This window comes from Penaeus vannamei, chromosome 16 (genome assembly GCF_042767895.1).
Source record: "Penaeus vannamei isolate JL-2024 chromosome 16, ASM4276789v1, whole genome shotgun sequence".
Lineage (NCBI taxonomy): Eukaryota > Metazoa > Arthropoda > Malacostraca > Decapoda > Penaeidae > Penaeus > Penaeus vannamei.
This window is the reverse complement of record NC_091564.1, coordinates 38,912,918-38,915,417: the sequence shown is the minus strand read 5'-3', so window position 1 is coordinate 38,915,417 and position 2,500 is coordinate 38,912,918. Positions and strand designations below refer to the sequence as shown.

At 34.4% G+C, this 2,500-nt stretch overlaps 1 protein-coding gene across 1 annotated transcript in view; it reads left to right on the top strand.

The window, feature by feature from the left end:
• The window catches only part of LOC113815287 (cytokine receptor), a gene marked incomplete in the record, with an annotated part of 89,078 nt that overhangs the window by 48,333 nt on the left and 38,245 nt on the right, over nt 1-2,500 (top strand). The window contains 7 exon segments of the mRNA XM_070131454.1: nt 47-219; nt 751-931; nt 1,069-1,228; nt 1,358-1,441; nt 1,549-1,795; nt 1,990-2,183; nt 2,458-2,500. The exon segment at nt 2,458-2,500 is cut by the window's right edge and continues 82 nt beyond it. Of these exon segments, the coding sequence (XP_069987555.1) occupies nt 47-219; nt 751-931; nt 1,069-1,228; nt 1,358-1,441; nt 1,549-1,795; nt 1,990-2,183; nt 2,458-2,500 (1,082 nt within the window).

Here is a 2,500-nt window from a genome sequence, read left to right as displayed (position 1 = left end):
TCTAATCATAATACACAAATTAAGCTATTTATCCATATACTTCTAGTGATTCCAAAACCAGCTGAGGCACTGACTGCTCATGTGGAAGGTCCCCATAGTGTAAAATTAAGCTGGAGATTACCCCACCCCATGGACACATTCCCGGGAAAAATCAGACAGGAGGTCTCATACAGAGAACGGCCAGATGACAGCCCTCTCGAAGAACTTGAGTGGATTGTTGTAAGTAGTTCCCAGTGATGTTTCCTTATATATTATGAATGTGTATTCCTATATTAGATGTTTAAGAAAAAAAACTGATTGATTGAATTTCTGAAGTTGCTTGGAAATATTAGCTCAAAATTTTATGAACTCCTTTAACATTGCATTTTATAGGAATCACTGCAAAAGTTTAAACTGGACTGCATAATGTTTAAAATTTCAAGTTCAGTTTGTGAATTTTAAGATAAGTAACATATTCTGTCTCTCTCTCTCTCTCTCTCTCTCTCTCTCTCTCTCTCTCTCTCTCTCTCTCTCTCTCTCTCTCTCTCTCTCTCTCTCTCTCTCTCTCTCTTTCTCATTCTCTCTCTCTCTCTCTCTCTCTCTCTTTCTCTCTCTCTTTCTCTCTCTCTCTCTCTCTCTCTCTCTCTCTCTCTCTCTCTCTCTCTCTCTCTCTCTCTCTCTCTCTCTCTCTCTCTCTCTCTCTCTCTCTCTCTCTCAATATTTATTCCTTCTGAGACTTCTGTTGGTTTCTAAATGCAAATTTTTTTTCAGGTTAGTAATGAATTGATTCAACCACCTCTATTTGAAAAGCTGATTTATAACAAAACTGTAGATAACTTATATGCATATATGCAATATGACTTCCGTGTAAGGCTTCACACTGGTACTGGGGAAAGACGTGACCATATGTGGTCCGATGCTGCTGTTACTACACAAGAAACTGACCCAAAATGTAAGTGTGCTCTAACTTAATATTTCTTTTTCTATTTCTGTTTATTATGGATCATGGTGAAGGTTGATTGAATTGAATAAAAAATGAAAACCACAATAGCAGTATATACCACCAACCAACCTCATTCTCTTCTGCAGTGCCTACAGCAAAGGTTCGAACAGACATTGGAACATTTGAAATAGAGCAGAATGTCAATTCCCGAGATATCTATGTGAATTGGCAGAAGGTAGATTTTGTCTTCAAGAATGGACCTGATTTTCATTATGAAGTTGATGTATTTGATGCCAATACTGGAAGGTAAGATTATATTTCTTGTTTGTTTATACAGTATTTAGTTTGATTTAGTGAATGGTGCAAAAATATTTGAATAGTGCTGTGTCATATAAATTTTTAAAGAAGAACTCACTCTGTTCATTTCTCTTTCAGACAAATTAATAAAACTGAGGGAGAACTTGAAGTCCATGATGATTATGCAAAGTTCATTAATATGGAAAACAATGTGAAGTTCAGGTAAGTATTTCTTTCCCCCTTCTTCGTAAGACCTTTCATGTGAAAATATACTATTGTGCTGATATATATATTCATACAGTAATACTAATGTTTTTGATTTCTTTCAGATTTGATATCACACCAGTGAATCGAGTAGGTCCAGGGGGTGACGAGACAAAGGCGACAGTCATTGTACCTGAGAAGAGTGAGGTGCTTACATTCCCAAGTCGTTTTCAAGTCATTGTCTACAAGGATGGAAATAACACCATCTATGGGATCAAGTGGAACATCACAGAAGAGAAAATCGAAAGCCAAAAGATTGAGTCTGTGTCTATTTATTGGTGCAAGAGGAGACAGTATGAAGAGAGATGTTTGGTGTGTAATTTATATATTTTTATTGGCTTTATTATTTGGTCAATAACGACAAAAAGAAATTTAGATTTATTGAAATATTGTTATATTTTACAATTGTTAATAGGTCATTTTTTATATTAATAGAAAAAATATATACACAAACTAGATTTACTATACTATGAATATTTGATATATTTTATTATATTTTTTGACAGGATAAACTTGATTGGGTCAGTGTAAACCCAAGACTAACAATGAAGAATATCACGGATCTAGAGAAGGAAACCCTGTACATATTTGGCATATCAGCCAACTCCAATAAATCCTCCAGCGGCATAAAATGGATTACCTGCATTGCTAGCCACGGCAACAAGCTACCTCCGATTGATACGTTTGGTATAACTGAAGTGTAAGTTTGAGAAATTTCCATGTGTTGATAGAATTTGAATTTTTTGTAAAGGTATAGATTTGATTGTAGGTATAAAATTGTGTGTATCTGAATATGAGTAATTATTGTACTTAAATTTCTGCCATACTAAAATGCTCTCTTGTCTGTTATGAAGGGTATGTCTTGAGTATAACCTTTTCTGTATATACAAAAACAGACTTTTTTAAGGAAAGGAGATACAGAATCTATATTGTTGTAGCTAAGTAGTTATTATTATTATTGTTTTTTTTTTCAGGTCTTCAACAGAAGCAGAACTAGAATGGAATCTTGGATGTAAA